Here is an 18,806-nt window from a genome sequence, read left to right as displayed (position 1 = left end):
TATTTTGCCACAGGGAGTGTAATAAAGGAAAAAGTAATAATTGAATCTTTACTAGATTAAATGACAGTTTAGGGAGGAATGTTTTGTTAGCTTACCCCAAATTAAAGAATACATCAAGGAGATGCCTGGGTGGCAGAGCTGGTTGAGCATCCAGCTCTTGGTTTCCACTCAGGTTGTAATCTCAGGGTTGTGGGATTGAGACCTGAGTCAGGCTCCATGCTCAGCATGGAGTCTGCCTGGAATTTTCTCTTCTCCCTATGCCCCTCCCCGCTCTCTAAAAAAAGTAAATTTTTAAATCAATGCACCAAGTACTTTTTAAATTTATTACCTTTAATGAACTATGTTTAACATTTTACAAATCTTCAGATTGTTACAGTTTTCAGCAGTAAATATAGTAATAATGGCAATAAATACAATGAAATGTGCGATTCCTCTGTTGAAATACAAAACAAAGAAATACTTAGAAAGAAGAGAGCAGTATGTCAACTTAAGGTCTGAGATGGAAATTAACATGGTCAAATTCTTTACGATGCCAAAACATGGGTAAATGAGTCATTCACTATAAATGAATACAAACTTTGAGCTTCACCTTTCTGGGAAGTTTTGAGGGACATTATTTGACCCACAGATTCCTAAAACTCTGTATGTATTGATATCAGAGGATTCAAACACAGAAAGTGATCTGAAAATGATTGCCAAAGCAAAGAAGTGCTTTTATTCCTCAACATTTGTGACCTTCGTGGTATACTGTGTATTATAAAAGGGCGTAAACCCTATACAACTGCATAAATATCATAAAAATTGATTTTATAAAGTCTCAAGATCATAATATGTATTCAAAAATACATATAGCTGTGCTTTAGTAAGCGAATCCATCAGTTAATTGAGGGATAATTTTGCTTTTAAGATATATCCAAAGTATATACAAAGGATCCACAAATGTTAACAATTTGTGATCAAAATTCTCAAGAGTTACATTTGCAAAAAACTGTTGGTTTTCAATTTAAAAATTTAAGAAAGTTGTGAATATTGTAGGGTAATTATTACTTGGGTTAAGAAAAAGTAGATGGCTTCAGCTTTTTAACAGGAAATTTGTGAACTACTCACAAATGAGAAGTTACACATTTTTGATCATTAGAAAAGGTAAATTGCCTATACTTTCCCATTGAGAACAGACTGTGCAGTGTATAAAAAAAAAATTCTGAAACCAAAAAAAGTATTTCTAGAAAAGCCCCTGGGGATACATCTCATTTCCTTTTACATAAGAATGAATAAGTGGCACACTTGAATGATATACCCTTATATCAACATGTGTATTCCATTACCAAGCTAAAAGATGAAACATTTTTATTTAAAGGTAGGGAAAATATAAACTTAAAATATTGAAGTGCACCATTTTACTACATAGTTTCTAGCTTCATTCCAACATAACTTATCAATATAAACTGGAGTCAAAAAAACACAAAAGAGAAATGTTACTTGCATGCAAAACTCATTGTTCCAACATGAACCACTAGGTCTATATTTTTTAATTAACAAAAACTGCACATCTGTTTAATTTGGCTAACATAAAGAAAATGCACATTAAAGAAAGATGTTAGCGTATTATCCTTCCAATAAAGCAAGTCTATATCAAAGGCACTTCAGCAGAGCACTAACTCTGTAACCTTTTCCAAGTCATTTTCATTTATGCCACTTTTAATGCATCTCTCTGTAGACCAATAAGAAACCTCCTACTCAAAAAACTAAACCTAGGTATTACCCCAAATATTTCTCCCTCCTATGGATTGGATAAAATATGGCAAACTTTTGCCTATGTTTTTAAGTTCTTTGGGTTAATTCAGAAAGGAGTATTATCTGACAGGTTAGGTGTTATAGGAAAAACTAAAGTAATTACAGGAAAAAACTGGCTGAAGTCGACTATCTTGGGGGAAAAAAAAAATGGTTGTCTTTCACTGACTAGCCATCTATAATTTGACTAAAGTTAATATGGCTAATTTTGCTTCTTTCAAATTGTTTATGTGCCTTGGGTCTCTATGTTGCTCCCATGTTGAATAGAAGAGGATGAGAAATAAAGTAATTTAGTTTTACTTTTCCCCCAAGGGAAAGGGGAAGCTGCTTCAGATATTTGCCTTCATGGAAATTTTAAGAAAAATGGGATGAGCTGATTTTAATTAACAAAGAGCTTTATTTTTAGGACATATGAATGATAATTCAGAGTTGAAGACAATTATAATTAAAAACAGCTGTTGAATGTATTCATTCTGAATTCTTTTCTATATGAAAAGAGCATGGATATATTACTTTCAAAACTAGAAAAAATGTTGCAAATGCTCCAAGTGATTTAAAAAAACTTTTTTCTCCATTAAATTGAAATATTTCCTAAAACATGTTTTATGAATGTCAAGAGAAAAACATCTGGATATATACCCTAATATTCTAAAGGTTTTTTTGAGTCATAGGGAAATAGAATTTATTTTCCTGCTCATCAACATTTCAAAAAAAAATGAAATGTTCATTTCTTTTAGCTTCACATATTTTGTTAATAAACTGAAAGTTTCTTATGATCACCTATATATTAAATTTTAAATCAAGTTTAAAATGAATGAATGGCGGGGGGATAGAAAAAATATCCTAAAGCTGATTTTAGCCTACATGTATCAGTGAGTCTTAAAGATATAGGTTTTGTTTTGTTTTGTTTTTTCAGATTGCTAAAAGTTTTCCTTGACAGCTAAGCTCATTTCACTATAGAAGCAGGGAAAAAAAGAAAATTTAAAATAAAAATGAAAGTATCAGAGCGTTCATTTTTCAGATTTCTAAATAACAAGTTAACATCTTATCATTTATCCTGTGAAGTTATATCCAAACACAACCAAAGAGCTGCTATTTCCCTCTCTAACAACCAAGTAGCTTCTTGCCTATCTTACATGAGTAAGATTTATTTTGGGGTTGATACAGTACACATGCCGTTTATTGCAGAAAAGGAAATGTTGTTTGGCCTTTAAATTCTAGAGTAACACCAACAGAGAACATTTATTGTTATTTTCACCTATAGGCAGAGGAGAACATAACAGTAATATTTCACAAGACTATGATGCCCAAAGAATACAGTTTCATTTCTAAATGTTTCGCAGGGGCAGGCATCAAAGCAGAGGCAACATTTTTGGAAGCAACTTTGGGGGAGTACACATTTCACTGTTATTCTTAAGAGGGCTAAATTGGCTGAATGAGCAACATTTTCAGATAACTAACAAACATCCTGAAACTATTTTACATTTTGAGCTCTTGGATACTTCAAATTCATCACCCAAAAATAAATGAAAAGAATAGGCCAGAAAAAGCATTTCTTGGTATCTTTCTCTTTCAGTAGTGAATTGCCATTTTACTATTTACTCTGCTTGAGACATGTCCAGGGACCATGAGCTTGCTCAGTCTCAACTTCTTAAAAAGTTCATACAGCAATTTACAAGAAGCAAGAATAAACAACACGAGACAGCGGAGACACAACCACCCTCGGCGTTAATTTATGGGAAGCAGTGGGCGTTCCTCGCGCTTCTTCCAAATATTAGTCTTGCTATCCTTTTTGGCTAGTGGTGGTCTGCCCCTCTTTTTCGTGGGGGATATATTGGCTTCAAAATCTTCAGCAGTGCTTTTTCTTCCTGGAGACTCCTCCCCAGGGTGTTCCATGATAGCCCCGCTCCCTCCGTCTAGGATGTGCCTTAAAGCCGGGTCCTCAGGGGAGCAAACAGTGGTCCCACTCTCGCTACTGCTCAGGTCTAAATCTTCTAAGTAAAGGATCTTAGGCGGATGCATGCTTTTGATGAAAGTTTTCTCCCTCTCGAGTTTTCTACTTGAGTGGTGCTCATTCATGTCCACCCCAGAGTCCAAACTCGTGTCATTGCTCTGGGCTCTCTTGCCCTTTTTCAGGTCTATAAAGGAATGTCTCACTTGTGCGACTGGTTTTCCATCAAGAGACACAAACCATGCTCTGGGGTGGGGGGAAGGCTTTCCTTTGGACAGCTCCAGGAGGGTCTGTTCTGAAATTCCTTGAAGCTCTGATGAGAAGGGAGTCATCACGACAGCTTCATTTAGTGTTCCAGGCACAGAAACCGATTCTAGTAAGCTGTTTGAATACCGGCTCCAATCTGAAGTTTGCGATGGCAGGCTCTGTTGCCCTTCGAGTGGGATGTTCTCTTCCCTGGCAGCTGGGGGCTGTGCGTGAGAATGCACTGGCATTTTGGGCAATGTCTGTGTAAAGTTCTCTCTGCTTACTGGTTCCATCAATTGGCCATAGACTAACTGTCCCTTTCTTGGCAAAGTAGCTGACTTAGCAGTATGTACCTGCTCTGGAGTGGCAAAAAGGTCAGACGTTTGAAGAATGGCAATGGGTTGGCTGTAGAGATGCATAAGCTGTTCAGGAATGTGGGAATGTCCATACACCTCCTCATTACCTGTGAGGTATCTCTTTTCCTCTTGTGCATCACCTAGAGATGAAGACAGATTGTTGTTCATATGTTTAGGTTGTTTAGACCCTGCAGTGGCCTCCAAAGACTGTGTTGGGTTTCTTGAGTAATTGTTTTGACTGGCTGATAGAAATGGAACATCCTCATTGTAGATTTTAAAATTGTCCCGAGTTTTTACCATGGAAACTCTTTCTTCTGCTTCTGCCTTTGATGGCTCCTTTTTCTGAGGGCTATATGAGGAGTTTTTGGCATTAAATAACTGTGACTTGTCCTCAGCTTTTAATGCAACTTTGACTGAACTGATATGATTTATGTGTGTGGTTGAAGTTGTCTGGTCTCTCTTGAGGACTTCGAGTTTAGTGATATTTCTTTCTCTTTTCTGTGGAGTACCACACTTATCCCTAGAGTAGAAGAGATGGCACAAAGTGTTTAAAACTTATGATCCAGAAGAGTCATTAAAAAAAAAAAACAAAACTATCCCATAACATGTGTATTATATATGCAATGCTGTTAGAGTATATCCACTTTTATTTTAATCTACATATTATAAAAATCAAACTAATTTTTATAAATAAACTCCGTAATACCCATAACACACTGACGTGATACTATAATGATAGTTTTGTGTGTTTGTACATATTAATATTTCTCTTACCTGCAATAACAAAGAAGCACAGCAAAAAATCCAATGACAATGACTACTGTGCCTCCTAATATGGCAGTGAGGAACACCGTGTGGTAGGCAGTTATGTCCCTGGAGTCTCCATTTCTACCTGAACCTATATACAGAAAATATATCATTTTAGATCAAATTTTCAACCACGTCCTATTCTGGGGAAGGCAGATTAAGTATGCGTACACGGTTGTATTTGGTTGCTCCGGTCTCAACAGCAGGCTTCCCAGTGGGTGGAGCATATGTTCCCCACACTTTGGGCTTCATCAGTTGACTTGTTCTGCTCAATGAAATGTGAGCCCCTTAAATGAGGCTGCATGATACGGCCCTGCCCTCTTGCTAAGACCCTCTAATATATGAACAGTGTATCCCACGGTACTGCCATTCCTTCAGCCTATGTTCTGGAATGAGAACAAATGTTGAACTGAACCAAGCCAAGCCCAACAGTCATGACAGTGGCTTCCAGGCCCGACAGTGAGGAAGCTTGCTTCAGCAGGCGGTAAAACTGACCCATGTTGTATGGTAGCAAAATATTTGGTGGAATAAACTAGGAGAAAATATTTCTGTGCCCAGAGGTTTGGGGATAGAATGTTGGTAGTGAGCGTTGACTTATTAGCTATAATCAATTTTAAAAGAAATTTTAAAGATAAATTCAAAAAAGAATTTGCCAAGGTAAGTAGGTATGAAAGGTTTTCTAGAAAGGAAAATTGGAGGACTTGAAGGATTCCAAGTTGCAACTCTTTCAGCCCGGCCTCTAGATTAAGAAGATGCCATGCAGAGGTACAAATGACCCATTATCTTCCTGTATGAGAACACAAAGGTACACTGCTGTTGGAATCCGCTTAAGTGCAATAAAAGTGGATTAATGCACCGGGATGATCAGTTGTAGGCTATGAAGATTCTGCATGAAAATAAACGCAACCAATGTTGAGGTAACCTGTTTTAATATCACTAAGACTGCACTTGGTTCACAAATGTATGTAACAAGTCTACTGATCATTACCAACTAGAGTCTCATATGTATTCAGGATGATAAGGTGATAAGAGTAATGAGACAACTGGTTTTCTGGCAAGCTCTACCATGAGAATGTCCAGAATAAAAGACTGAGGATCACAAGGTCTTTGGATCCTTTAACTTTCACGTTATCTAATTTGATAAAAATAAATAATAATGATAGTAGTAAAGGTTTCGGAGAATCAGTACTGTGGTTATGCATACAAACTTTGGAGCCAGTGTGTCTCAATTAGAATCCTGGTCTATTTCTCTTTTAAGAAAAACTTGCTATTAAAATTTAATTCTCGGGCGCCTGGGTGGCTCAGTTGGTTGAGCGACTGCCTTCGGCTCGGGTCATGATCCTGGAGTCCCTGGGTTGAGTCCCGCATCGGGCTCCCTGCTCGGCGGGGAGTCTGCTTCTCCCTCTGACCCTCCTCCCTCTCATGCTCTCTCTCATTCTCTCTCTAATAAATAAATAAAATCTTTAAAAAATAAATAAATAAATAAATATATACATTTCTTCCACCCTCACCCATTCTGGGGAGGAACAGAAAACCCCCACCCCCTCCATTCAGGAGATTCCACGTATAAAGCCTGATATGGTGAGGATGAAGTATAAAAATAGTATTTACAAAAGGGAAGACGGTATCTGTTGCTACCTTAACCTTCAGACACCTCCATTCCCCATCCCCACAGGACCCTTTTGCTCCTTTAGAAAAAGTTCCTGGGAACTCATGTAAGTGCAGAGGCCTCTAGACTTGTACTCAAACCTCAACATCACTGTTTACTCCGTAACATTCTCATTTATTTCTTGGGCAAGTTTCCTTACTTTGTGTCTCAGTTCATATCTGTCAGATCTCACCTATGTGGGTTGTTACAAGGATTAAAAGTTAATACTTACTTACTATTAAAAGTTAATACTTACTAAAACACTTAGTGCTTAGCACATGAGAAGCAGTCAAAGTGTTACCTGTATGACACCATTGTTGTTGAATGAAACTTCAAGGTCATGAAAGAATAGGCACTCCAGTATTGGCCACACTTTCCCATATATATGGTAGGTAATAATAGACAACCAAGTATAGCATTGCACAATATGAAATTTCTTCAAACAGAAAAGAAATAAGAGTAACAATTCTATCTGCAGATTCTTATTCAGGATCCAGAGCTGCAATGGAGTAAAGTTTGATAATAACTGGATGAAATTCAACTTCTAAGGATATATGAATATATGTTTCTGCAATAGAACCACTTTTGGAAATAAGAGGCTGATACTGTTGGGTTTCCCCAAAATTTTATATGTAGGACAACAGCAAAAAGTATGCGCGCGCGTGTGTGTGTGTGTGTGTGTCTAAAAAGACAAAGGCAGAAAAGGATATTTTCACTTAAATATATTTGAAAATGCATATTTAAAAACAGTCCTAAGTACTTGATTTTTAAACTCTACTATAGAAATCTATGAAAAACAATTTGATTTTAATTTCTTGTACTTATTTTCCAAGGAATTCTAGAATTCTATTTAAGACTTATTTAAAAAACAGATTTAGTATGTTATTAACCAAATTTTAAGTAAAGTAGCTTCAGCACACCAGACACTAGTCCATCAGAGGACCAACTTTGATTTTACAAAATGTGATTTTACTCAAAATCTACACTTTGGGGGGGTGGGGACATTAGGGATCATCATATCCAACTCCTACAATTTAGAAATAAGAAAACTAATACTAAAATGGGTAAGTACCTATTTCAAGGTCAGCCAGATATTTACTGGCAAAGCCAGAGCTATAATCAAGCTATCTGTATTTCTAGTATAGTGTTCCTTTGACTGTGATATACTTGTGGGTGGATTTTTCAAAAGCATCAGTAGAAGCTATCTAATTCAAACTAAATGGGAATCCCACACTTCTATTTTAGTACTCTGATTCATACAAAATCTTTTCCAACATATAAGCTAAAACAAAATTTCCACCTACTCTAGAAAATTATTTGACTTTTATAATTCATAGTCATCTTATATAAATTGATTTCAGGTATATTTTTTGTGTAAAGTACATTTCTCTATAAAACTCAAGTGTTCTTTAGGTTATGTTTATTAGAAATGAAATAACTTGCATTTAGTTGAGTTGAGGTATTAAATATTAATTGTTCTTTTTCATCAATATTTCATTATAGTTGCAAATCTAGAATTAAATAAGGCCAGACAGCTGGCAAGACTGCAGGATATTTTGCATCACGAAGAACAAAATAACCACCCTCTGGTTTCTGAATAAATAATCTCATAAGCACTAAGTTCAAACAAAAACAGGGAGAACATCCCCCTTGATCATAATGGTTAATGGCTCATATTTCTTCTATTGGAATCCTAAATTTGGGTTTCATTGGGGGGAAAAAAAAAGGTCTTGTTACCTTGCATGGTTTAAAATTCAAAGGTTGTCAATATAAAATGAAAAAAATTAAACTATTAAAAAAGACATTTTCAGAAAGAACAGAACCTTCAAATTATTAATAGACAGCCATAACAAAGTTAGGTGATTGAATGCTGTAGAGAAATGTATGTATATGTATGTAAAATGTCACCCACATCCTGGATCGGGGTATGCATGGGACTGTTCCCGACTAGCACCTCAACTGGGAGCCCAGACCCTCAATAAACCAAAAGAATTCTCTGACACATGATTAAAGATGTAGGAATGACCTACGCATTCAACCTTCACACTCCCTCCAAAACTTCACTAAAATGACACTGAAAGTTTTGCTTTGTTTTGTTTTTCTAAATCAACCAGCCCACAGGTTAACGGAGAAAAGGAGAACAAGAGAAAAGGAGAACAAGATAAAAGAGGAAGAAGGCGCTGAAGGCTGGAAAGCTGACTTAGCAAAGCTGGCAACAGGGAAAGCCAAGAAGCAACTCAGCTGATCCCAGTGAGCACCCAGAAGGCCCATAAAGTCGGAGCAGGCCAGTGGTGCAACCAGTCTACACGACCACAGGTTAGAAGACTTTAAGAAGATTTAATGGATAAAACATGCAATGTTTGAGTATTTTGAGAGATTTACATGACTCAAGATGCATGTGTGATTTCCTTACTACAAATCATATAGATAATCTGATAGCATGTTAAATCTAGGAAAAGTAAAATACTCATTTGTCCTAGAATATGAACAGACAGTTCCTAGTGGACAAGTCTTAGCTTTTGTCCACCTCCAGTTCCTATGTCAGGCCAAACCTTCATTCGGGGTATCGCATGTCTTATCTTGGAAACAGTATGGGGACACTATTTTTCAACAGCCCTTAACCCCAGGAGTGTGCTCATGACCCAAGTCTGGGCCAACCAAATTCTTCATCCCTAGAATGCAGGAACAGGGTGAGGAAAAGACTGCAAAGGGTCAGAGTCAGCCCTATATGTAACAGCAATCTTGCAAAGTCACACAGTCCTGCTAACTGGGGTCCCTAGGATTCCTGGCTTTTGGAATCTAGTTCTTTAGCCTTTCCTGGCGTCCAGTGAACTCCCTATATCCTAATTTTATGTAATTTTTATGTAATTATCCAAGAGCTGTTCCTGTGGCTCACAACCCAAGGCTCTAACTGATGTGGGTGGAATTTATTCTTGCGAAGTAAACATTTGATTTGAACAAACTTTATACTTCACAGATTCATCAGACATCATAGCCATAAAGGACCTTAGAGTTCATTGAGCTTAATCTTTTCTTATACACATGAAAAAATATTAAAATAAAGCTGAGATCAAGAGACTAGAAGCTTTTTCCAACATTATATAGTCAGTAAGTGGCAATGTTTACAATAAAATCAAGACCTAGCAGTATTCCAGTTTGCCTATTTGGATTTTTTTTTCAAATTACTTTTGTTTCATTTTTACAATACCTCTAGTTCCTGGAAATGGAGCTGCTATCCAGTAGCCCAAATGTGGTGCATCATATGTCCAAATTAAGTGATTATTATATGCCTTGACTGTTCCCCGGCCATGATTTACCCAAGCACCTATAAAAAGGCAAGTAAAAAATACCAGTTAGTTTATACGTCTTTAATGCTGATAGGAGTTTGCTGATAGTCATGTATAGAATACTTTGCAGGACTCTTTCAAAGATTACGAAAACTCTGGCAATATGTTATCCTGGGATAATATATATTATATCATAATATAGTGCATATTGGGGTGCCTGGGTAACTCAGTCGGTTGAGCGTCTGACTCTTGGTTTTGGCTCAGGATATGATCTCAGGGTCGTGAGATTGAGCCCCACGTTGGGCTCTGCACTTGGCGTGGAGTCTACTTGGGATTCTCTCTCTCCCTCTCCTTCTACCTCTCCCCTCATTCACATGTGTTCTCTCTCTAAATAAATAAAGAAATAAAGTCTTTAAAATATATTTATAGTCATATTATAATAATGTATACAATAGAATGATTTGAATGCTTGTTATGACTAAAGAAAATAAAGTCCTTATAAATAAGAAAGTATACATATTTAGGGAAATCATGACTCTCTAAGCAATGTTTAAATGTGCATATCGAGGTATGTCTTAAGGATGTGAATAGTGAAATCCAAATTTATCAATAGGCCGTTATTTGTCCCCTGTTCTGGGATTCTGATTAAACACTTATAATGTATATTTTATGGCCTCATTAATTTTTTTATTAAATACTGTTTGGGTCTATTACTACTGGCATGGCTCTTTTAGAACCAAATTTTTAAGAATATTTTTTAAAATGCTATCTGCTCTGGGGTGCCTGGGTGGCTGGGTCAGTTAAGCATCCTACTCTTGATCTCAGTTCAGGTCTTGATCTCAGGCTCATGAGTTCAAGCCCTGTACTGGGCCAGTGTGGAGCCTACTTTAAAAAAAAAAAAAAAAAGTAAAATGAAATGCTATCTGATCTAATAAAATGCCATCCATAGACAAAGAATTCAGTAAAACCCAGTTCTTCTATAGAGTTCAGCATAACAACGCTTTTTTATAAATTCAGTGTGTATTTGTACTTGGTTTGTTAATTCACTGTCATGATACATCTACAACATGTAAAACAGTGTTTTTAATAAGGTAGACAAACTTGATGGAAATGGATCAGCTTACTGCTTTTAAATAGTCACATTAAGCATTACATCTCTGATATATGAATTCAAATATTTTGTTACTGGAAGGTATGTTAGAGACAAGGGCCTTTGTCAGGATGAACAATCAGAACTCAACACAGCTATTCTTTGAAATATTTTAAATTTTTTTTTTTTTTAAGATTTTATTTATTTATTTGAGAGAGAGAGAATGAGAGAGAGCAAGCACATGAGAGGGGGGAGGGTCAGAGGGAGAAGCAGACTCCCTGCCGAGCAGGGAGCCCGATGCGGGACTCGATCCAGGGACTCCAGGATCATGACCTGAGCTGAAGGCAGTCGCTTAACCAACTGAGCCACCCAGGCGCCCATATTCTTTGAAATATTTTAAAACAACTCTTTTATTCAACAAATTAGGAAATTCAGGCCCAAATAAGTGGTTTAAAATCCCACTGCTGGTAAATGGACTAGACTCCAGGGCTTAGAGCTTTTACTCCAGTGATTACAACATACTATATTTGGTCTTAGTCCCCAGTCCTGGCACAGAGCTTCTAAAATCTTTGGAGTTTCCTATGTGATAAAAGGTGAAAAGAGTGCATCTTGTTGTTCATAACAAGCCACTTTCAACCACACCTGATTTTATGTTAACGAGGTGATTTTTGGAAAGTCCCAGAGGGTGCTGGTTGCCAGGTAAAACCCACCATGTGATTACAGGGTTGGAACTTTCAGCTCCACCCTACACACCCCTCCGGAGAGGGCAGATGGGCTGAAGATTAAGGTCAGTCACCAATGGTCAATGGCAATGAATCAGGCCTACATAATGAAGTCTCCATAAAAACCCCTGAACTACAGGGTTCAGAAGGCAGAGTTGGTAAACACATGGAGGTGGTGGGAGGGTGATGCACCCAGAGGAGAGGATATCCTTTCATAATAAACTGATAATCTAGTAAGTAAACTGTTTTCCTGTGAGCTGTTCTAGCAAATATCGGTCATGGGAACCTCCAATTTGTAGCTAGTTGGTCAGTAGCACAGATGACCAACTGGACTTGCACTTGGCCTCTGAGGTGGGGGCTAGGGGGCAGTCTTGTGGGACTGAGTCCTTAACCTGTGGGATCTGATGCTAATTCCAGGTAGACAGTGTCTAAATTGAATAGAATTTTAGGACACCCCGCTGGTGGAGAACTGCTTGGTGTGAGAAAAACAATCCCCCTCTCCCCCTGTATTTGGTGACCTGAAGTGAAGTACTGAGTGTAGAATCACACTGAGAGGAGAGTTTTTTCCCTTACAACTATCTTTTTTACTTATATAGTTTCCATTCTTTCTTAAAAGCATGTATATATTATTTATTTACTTTTTATGGTAAACATTTGTTTGGGGTTTTTTTTTTCCCTAACTACCCTTCTAATTACAGTGAAGTCTCATTCCATCTCTTTGAAGGTTGATGGCTCCCTGTTTTCAATCCACATGATTAGTTTGGGGCTCCAACACAGAACCTTAAGCCTTAAAAAAATAATAAAATAAAATAAATAAATCTGTACATTCTGTTTGTAAATCACAAACATTGGTTCTGAGATGGGCACGAAAACTCCATTCTATAATTGCAATTAACCCAAGAGCTTGTGCAATTGCTACTAGGGAAAGAATCTTTCTTTCCATTAGACTTTAACATGGCTAGGTATAAAGTCTGAGCACCTACACCCTTCTTGCCACTCTGAAGGTAAATCCTATCCCAGAAAGGTATTAGCACAGAGGGAACAGATGAGAGAATCAAGTCCTGTGAAACTGTCTAGGCTCTGTATCCTGACTCATCCAAAACAATTATGGATCATATCCCTTTTTTTGTTTTGTTTTGGCAACTTAAAGACTCCCATCTTATTTATACAGAAACACAAGAACAAAACAAAGGGAAGCAGAGGAGGAAAACGTGCGTCTATTTAGGAGGCTAAACTCAGGGACCAAAATTGGTATCTGAGTTTCTTGTTTTGGGATTTTTTTTTTTTTTAAATAATCACTCTGTATCTTAATAATACAATGTTACTTATTTTCATGAAATTAACATACATTTCTCAATTGCCTTAACCAAACTTTTAGATACAATTTCATATTGTCTATCAAAACAAAAGCCTGTAAGAGTAGAAATAATTTTTTAAAATGTATTTCTACTTTTCTATTCAAGATCTTGGGGGAGGCTCAGTCAGTAGAGCACACGACTCTTTTTTCTGGAGTGGGGAGAGCGAACATGAGCGGGGCGGGGGACAGAGGGAGAAGAAGACTCCCTGCCTCATATCCATGTGGGGACTCGATGCTTAACTGAGTCACTCAGGGGGCCCAAGCACATGACTCTTGATCTTGGGATTGTGAGTTTAAGCCTCATGTTGGGCATAGAGCTTTAAAAAAAAAAAAAGGCATGGGAATGTGAGTAAATAATGCCATTTTTTTAATGTAGTATATTGACATCATTTTCCCCATAGTTGTATTATACTAATCAAAGTGGGCCAATTTTAGTCATTTTAAAGTGCTTAAAAGAGTAACATCTAGTGCCAATATACATCAATAAAGCTAAAAAAATTTTAATAGTAATATAGAAACTTATTTCTAAGAGCAAACATTCAAACATTCAAAAAGGGCAATATCCAAAATATTTTCACCTAGTTCACATACCTATGTTCATATCAAATGTCCAGGCAGGTATGTGATCCCCTGCACTTACATCATTTGTATGTAGAAGGGGGAGAGAAACTTGAATAGAGCCATCCACCTTTAATTCTTTTCCTCCAGAATATATTTTCACACATATTGCAGCAAGAGGAGTCAATTCAAGACTTTCAAAACCTAAAAAGGAAGACAGTTTATTAAAAATCATATGCAAAATACAGGTTGTTGTTGCATACTAATAAAAGTAATATGGGCCTAAAATATTTAAGTCCTTTATCCACCTAGGGTTATCCATTTTAATATCAAATAGATACTGGATCCTCATTAAAGAATTTTAAAATATATCATAAATACAGGTGATACCTATATAACTTGACAAATCAATATGAGCCTAGAGATCTAATTCTTTTGGAGTCATGTGATTTAAGGTCACTGGAATCTAATTCAGTGTTTTAAAAACCTACAAAACAACAACAAAAATACATCTCACTAGTATCCTACCCAAATAAAGGTTCTACCATATCACATCATCAATACAGATATGGGTCTAAAACTTGGTCTCTCCTGCTTCCAAGAGCACCTGTTTCAAGTACGAGAACCAACAGACTCAGTTATACTCCTTAAAGTTACCTTGTGTCAAAAACGTTCTGACTCAAAATGCAAATTTGATAGGTTTGACAAACATGAAACGAAATCAGCAATATTGTTAGCTGATAAAGATAATAAGCTTTGATGTACATTTGATTAATAGCATAATTGAAAGAATATAAACTTAGGCTAAATATAAGTATTAAAATACTAGATTTCAAAGCTTGAAAAGTAGGGAAAGTGAGATTAATAGAATTGGTTATAGTGTTTTGCCTAAGGCTTTAAAGTATGATTATACATATAATTTATAACACACCTTCTTAAATATCAGGATCTACCTATATTTCTCTATCACTGACAGGAAAAGAGTAGAAAATGCATTTGTTTTGTTTTTAAATATTAGCAATGCCAAAGTAATAATATAACCAGAATATTTATAATGAATAAAGTAATATGGTTAAAGATGTTACAATTTAATATAAATTTTCTATAAATAATTTGGTAATTTTAGATTTCCCAGTTAAATTTACTAATACATTAGAAAGAGTTGACTAAGGTATATTTATTACATATTATTTGCTCTTCATGGATAAACTTGAATCTTCAGCTTAAAAGCTAGAGTTCTGTTCATTGATTCAGCAAATATTTATAACGAGTCCCTACTGGCACCACATACTCATCTTGGTTCCAGAGATGCAGTGGGTACGTGATGTCTTACACTGGCTTGCAATATTTTTTTCACAATCCTCATATTATCAAAAATGCTTTTTTCCATTTCTTTGCCCATTGTCATTTTTCCCCCCATTCAAATGTCAGTGTGTGGTAGAAGGTACCTTACCAGGGCTTTGAGGAAATTCTGGAAAGGCAATGTAATTGCAGGGTCATAAAAGCTGCCTCTCTGAGGAGGGGATGTGTGAGCTGTGGCCAAATGATTAAGGGGCCATCCATGCAAAGACCTCAGAAAGTGAAAAGCCCCCAAATCAGAAGTAATCTTGGTATGTGCAAGGATGAAAGAAGGCTGAAGGGCAGAGAGGTAGAAATAGCAGAAGGCCTTTGAGTCCGTGGAAAGGAATTCTCATTATCACTTCTACTGTACCTGGTGTATATCTTCAGTTATCAGACAGAGCAACTATTGACTTAATGAAAAACTTCAATTAAACATCTTTGTAAGCTTCCTGAAACACTAATCATAAGATGAGCAAAATAATGCCATACATATTTTATAGACTCGTGACACAAGTAAAAGTCCAAGGTAAGCCCAAAGAAATTATCAAGTATCTGTTAGTAATTGTAATTTCTTGTATCGAACTATTCGGTAAAGCCTGCTGGCTTTCTGAGGTGACTGCTCTTAACTCCACCCCCAGCCCCCAGTTCTTTGCAGTCAGTGGCTTCACATACTAAATGCAGCTGAAGCTGATGAGATCAACCAACCCCACCACCACCACTTGGGATAAGGCCAACTCAAAGAAGAGAATGGTAGAGGGAAAAGGATTAAAGACAATGAAAAGGAGGCAACTTGAAAAAACACTTTCGTACTCACAGAGCTCTAGAACTAAGCCACCAGCAACATGTGGCAACTTAAATTCAAAGGACATTAGTGCTTTAGTTCCTCAGTGCACTAGTCATACTTCAGGAGCTCAACGGGCACATGTGGCCAGTAGCTACCACACTGGACAGAGCAGGACAGTCCCATTTGACAGCACTGCTCTGGAACTTTTAAAATGTTAGCAGCATTCTCAAGATAATGAAACATTAAATGAATAATCTCAAAAGCAGGTGGTAGAGGAATGCTGGAAGGGAGAGTATATTATGTCCCCTTCTCACTGAACCTAATGAGTCTCGTCATAAAAACTCTCCAAAAAAGCAACACGAGCTTCCTCTATGATACAGTATACTGGTATCATTCTTGTCAATGTTTGTGCGCATCTGAGAAATCTTGGCAGGTGTCTTAGATTGGCTTCTTCAAGAACTGACCCCTGAGAGAACAATTTGGAAGGAAGTACCCATCACTGAGGGAGTGGAAGAGTACAGAGAAGAAGGAAGGAAGCCAAAAGAGGATATATGAAGGAACAGATATGTACTCTCTTTGTACTCTTGTCTGTTGTCGAGAGCTTGCCTGTGTGAGGGCCAGCCCTGCTTGCTGGACTCCGGAATGTCCTGAGGCAGGTGTGTGCAGTAGGAAACACAGGCCTGTAACAGAACAGTGAGGGTCATCTTGCTGGAGCATCGCTACAGCAGGCAAGAAAGAAAACAAAACCAAAACATCTACACGTTTATTACTCTAATTTCTGGTTGTTCCACAAATGAAATGGACCGGAATATGACACAACTGAAGTCATCAAAATTACAGATTGTCTGAGGTGATTTTTAAAAACAGTGGAGAGTCAGTTATATGTTGCAACAAGTGGCAGAACTGGTGGCACAAATGTGGACGTACAGAGGAAAGAGATTTTTATGGGGTTTATTCATGGGTGCATTAAATCAAATGTAAAATCCCATCATCCTCTTACCTTTTAGGTCATGACAGCCATAGGTACATAGACGCTGCTGAATCTGGGATACAGTTGACCCCTGAACAACATGGATTTGAACGAGCAGGCCCACTTATGTGGACTCTTTTTAATAAATACAGTACTATAAATGTATTTTCTCTTATGATTTTAACATGTTCCTTTCTCTAGCTTATTGTAAGAATATAGTATGTAACACATATACAAAATATGTTTTAATAGACTGTTACTGGTAGGGCTTCTGGTCAACAGTAGGCTATTAGTAGTTAAGTTTTTGGAGAATCAAAAGTTATACAAGTTTTAACAGTGGGGGGGACAACCCCTGCAGTGTTCAAGGGTCAACGGTATATATTTTTAAAATATTTATAATTTTACTCATAGGGAATATCAAATATATTTAAGAAAAACTTCCAATTGCTTACTCTAATCTATAAACTTTTTTGTCTAACAATTATAATTAATTGGATAAGATTGACTAGAAGGTCAAATTATAAAAATATGTATAAATCAAATTTTCATTTTTAAATATATTTTTTAACTTGCAAAGTTATACAACATATTACTATTTCCTATACATTACCTCCTTTGGATAGAAATATCCTGCAACTTAAATTTTCCATTAACTTAATATAAAGTATGCAGAAGATTCTGGTATAACCTTTTTCATTGGATAAAAGGGAATTTCCTATAAACATTTTAATAACTAGCTTTATGTACTATTTCTATTAACTATGATTATGTAAAAAGTAGATAATACCTGATTTATTGAGAGTAATTCCAGTTGTATACAGGAAATTGTCCACTTTCAAAAACTGTTGTAGAACTGTAAGATAGCCTGTTACATTGCTAATGTGATGGTTGTCGGGTAGTTTAATTAAGGCTTTTGAAAACTGAACACTTGGTTGAGATTTGGCATCTGGAAAAGGGAAACCTCATTAACAAATAGACAAATGCATATCAAGCAGAGCATCATTGCTTAGGACACTTTAACATCTCATAATTACTATTTTAAATTCAAAACTGAAATAAGTAAGAAATCTTCCTTTCTTTAGATCACACAAGGCCCTTTACCCTAGAAACTGCTTGATTCTTCTGTCCAGAATTTCTTCACCCTTTTTATGGGTTTCACTCCAGGACCCACATACCATTTTAGTCCATATGGTTCACTTGGGGTTTCATTTCTGTAACAGGAGTAGAGTTAATGGTGCATTCCAGAATGGGCTGGAACCAATCCACGTGTCATTCCATTTATAAATGTTATCTCATGTTAATAACTTTGAATTGACTATTCTTTAATATAACTTAGGGAGTGAGAACTCACAATATTGATACTTCTGTAATTAATGTATTTTTAACAATCTAAGGGTCAACTCTTAAATCACTAAAACTTATCAAAACATCAACTATTGCTTTGACTTTAAAGGCCACTGATAAAGACAGAAGCAATCAGTTAAATTAGAATTTTAAAAGTTCGTTTCTAAATAGTTACATGATAAATGTAATATAATTATCAAAATCAGTATGTAGTTTACATATGAAGCTAGAAAAATAATACCTGGAAAATAAGGGATATAAATAAAAACAACATACTTACATTATTCTTGTTTGGTTAAATTGTTAAATTTAATCGTTAATTGTTTAAATAATCTTATACCTTCCGTCTGATCACTTTACCCATACTATCTACACATTACTCTTTTAAAATGTGTCTTGAATTTCAGATTAATGGAAGCTAACTGAGACATGAAAACTGAATGCAATACCCGACCCTAAAATGGAGTTGGGGAAAAAAAAAATGTGTCAGTGGACAAAACGGGAATTTGGATGGTAAGTTATCCTATCAAAATAATTTTGCTGAACTGTGCCAT

At 36.4% G+C, this 18,806-nt stretch overlaps 1 protein-coding gene across 1 annotated transcript in view; it reads right to left on the bottom strand.

Annotated features, from left to right (window-relative positions):
• Positions 1–1,724: 1,724 nt before the first annotated feature.
• The window catches only part of FAM171B (family with sequence similarity 171 member B), a 62,125-nt gene continuing 45,043 nt past the window's right edge, over positions 1,725–18,806 (bottom strand). Inside the window, exons 4-8 of the mRNA XM_045868389.3 lie at positions 17,696–17,854; positions 13,847–14,017; positions 10,008–10,124; positions 5,119–5,242; positions 1,725–4,864 (exon numbers count right to left, since the gene is read on the bottom strand). Of these exons, the coding sequence (XP_045724345.1) occupies positions 3,520–4,864; positions 5,119–5,242; positions 10,008–10,124; positions 13,847–14,017; positions 17,696–17,854 (1,916 nt within the window). The 3' untranslated portion in view covers positions 1,725–3,519. The remainder of the gene's footprint in view (positions 4,865–5,118; positions 5,243–10,007; positions 10,125–13,846; positions 14,018–17,695; positions 17,855–18,806) is intronic.

This window comes from Mirounga angustirostris, unplaced genomic scaffold, assembly GCF_029215605.1.
Source record: "Mirounga angustirostris isolate CCGP_5_RB_7025 unplaced genomic scaffold, mMirAng1.0.hap1 SCAF_3, whole genome shotgun sequence".
In the NCBI taxonomy this organism is placed as follows: Eukaryota; Metazoa; Chordata; class Mammalia; order Carnivora; family Phocidae; genus Mirounga; species Mirounga angustirostris.
This window is presented reverse-complemented; position numbering and strand designations above follow the sequence as displayed.